The 1,893-nt window shown below is 43.4% G+C and overlaps 1 protein-coding gene across 1 annotated transcript; it reads right to left on the reverse strand.

The window, feature by feature from the left end:
• Positions 1-145: 145 nt before the first annotated feature.
• On the reverse strand, positions 146-1,854 carry LOC111648434 (activin receptor type-2B-like; the record flags this gene model as incomplete). Its single annotated transcript, XM_023398288.1, has 2 exons — positions 1,714-1,854; positions 146-294 (listed from the first exon to the last, which is right to left on the reverse strand). Coding segments are annotated over exons 1-2 (245 nt in total), but the record flags the coding sequence as incomplete, so codon positions are not given.
• Positions 1,855-1,893: the final 39 nt, after the last annotated feature.

Genomic DNA, 1,893 nt, shown 5'->3' on the forward strand with positions numbered 1-1,893 from the left:
GAAAAGTTTTTGCTTTGGCCTCAGCTGCGTTCCAGTCACATGAACATATTTAAATGAATCACATACGTTATTGAGATCTGAAACGATCGAGCTGCTTCAACTTATACTTCTCTAAAACGACGGCAAGCCACGTGGAGGTGCAGACCTGTGAGCGATGGCCGGTTTGGGTCCCTCGCCTTTCTGTCGGGGGATGTCCTCGTGAAGGTAGGCCAGGCCGCACGCCATCGACTCGGATATGTGACACAGCTCCGACCAGCTGACCACGTTCCCCTTCAGGAAGTCCGACAGAGAACCCTGGAGAGACACGCAGACGCTCGTCATCCAAGATCACATCGAACCTGCCGAGTCATTTCTGTCTGTTTTTTTACAACATCAGTTTGTTTGTCCAAACTCACTGAACTTCATTCAGTTCTAGTTGAGTTGCCAAAGATCCTAAACATCCCAAAGATCCTAAAGATCCCAAAGATCCCAAAGATCCTAAACATCCCAAAGATCCTAAACATCCCAAAGATCCTAAAGATCCCAAAGATCCCAAAGATCCTAAACATCCCAAAGATCCTAAACCTCCCAAAGATCCTAAACATCCCAAAGATCCTAAAGATCCCAAAGATCCCAAAGATCCTAAACATCCCAAAGATCCTAAACCTCCCAAAGATCCTAAACATCCCAAAGATCTTAAACCTCCCAAAGATCCTTAACATCCCAAAGATCCCAAAGATCTTAAACATCCCAAAGATCTTAAACCTCCCAAAGATCCTAAACATCCCAAAGATCTTAAAGATCCCAAAGATCCTAAAGATCCCAAAGATCCTAAACATCCTAAACATCCCAAAGATCCTAAACATCCCAAAGATCTTAAACCTCCCAAAGATCCTAAACATCCCAAAGATCCTAAACATCCCAAAGATCCTAAACATCCCAAAGATCCTAAACATCCCAAAGATCCTTAACATCCCAAAGATCCCAAAGATCTTAAACATCCCAAAGATCTTAAACATCCCAAAGATCCTAAACATCCCAAAGATCTTAAACCTCCCAAAGATCCTAAACATCCCAAAGATCCTAAACATCCCAAAGATCTTAAACCTCCCAAAGATCCTAAACATCCCGAAGATCTTAAACCTCCCAAAGATCTTAAACCTCCCAAAGATCCTAAACATCCCAAAGATCCCAAAGATCTTAAACATCCCAAAGATCTTAAACCTCCCAAAGATCCTAAACATCCCAAAGATCCTAAACATCCCAAAGATCCCAAAGATCCTAAACATCCCAAAGATCCTAAACATCCCAAAGATCCTAAACATCCCAAAGATCCCAAAGATCCTAAACATCCCAAAGATCCTAAACATCCCAAAGATCCTAAAGATCCCAAAGATCCTAAACATCCCAAAGATCCTAAAGATCCTAAAGATCCCAAAGATCCTAAACATCCCAAAGATCTTAAACATCCCAAAGATCCTAAACATCCCAAAGATCTTAAACATCCCAAAGATCCTAAACATCCCAAAGATCTTAAACATCCCAAAGATCCTAAACATCCCAAAGATCTTAAACATCCCAAAGATCCTAAACCTCCCAAAGATCCTAAAGATCCCAAAGATCCAAGACATGTCAGAAGTTTGAGGAAATGATGCACCAGACGTGTGAAATATCTGATGGAGTAAATCAGCCATAAATAACCCCCTTCCTCCCTCCCTCCCTCCTCTTCCTCACCCGCTCGTGGAACTCGCTGATGAGCCACAGCTCGGCCTCCAGGTGACTCCCTCGTTTCTCTGCGCCGATGTACCTCAGGATGTTTTCATGCCTCATACCTGGTGTGGTGAACACGTCTCTCTCGTTCTGCCACGACTCCTTATTCTGTCAGGAGGAGGAGGAAGAGGAGGAAGAGGAGGA

Source organism: Seriola lalandi, unplaced genomic scaffold, assembly GCF_002814215.2.
Source record: "Seriola lalandi dorsalis isolate HSWRI2012SDOR001 ecotype SW California unplaced genomic scaffold, Sedor1 jcf7180002039251, whole genome shotgun sequence".
In the NCBI taxonomy this organism is placed as follows: domain Eukaryota; kingdom Metazoa; phylum Chordata; class Actinopteri; order Carangiformes; family Carangidae; genus Seriola; species Seriola lalandi.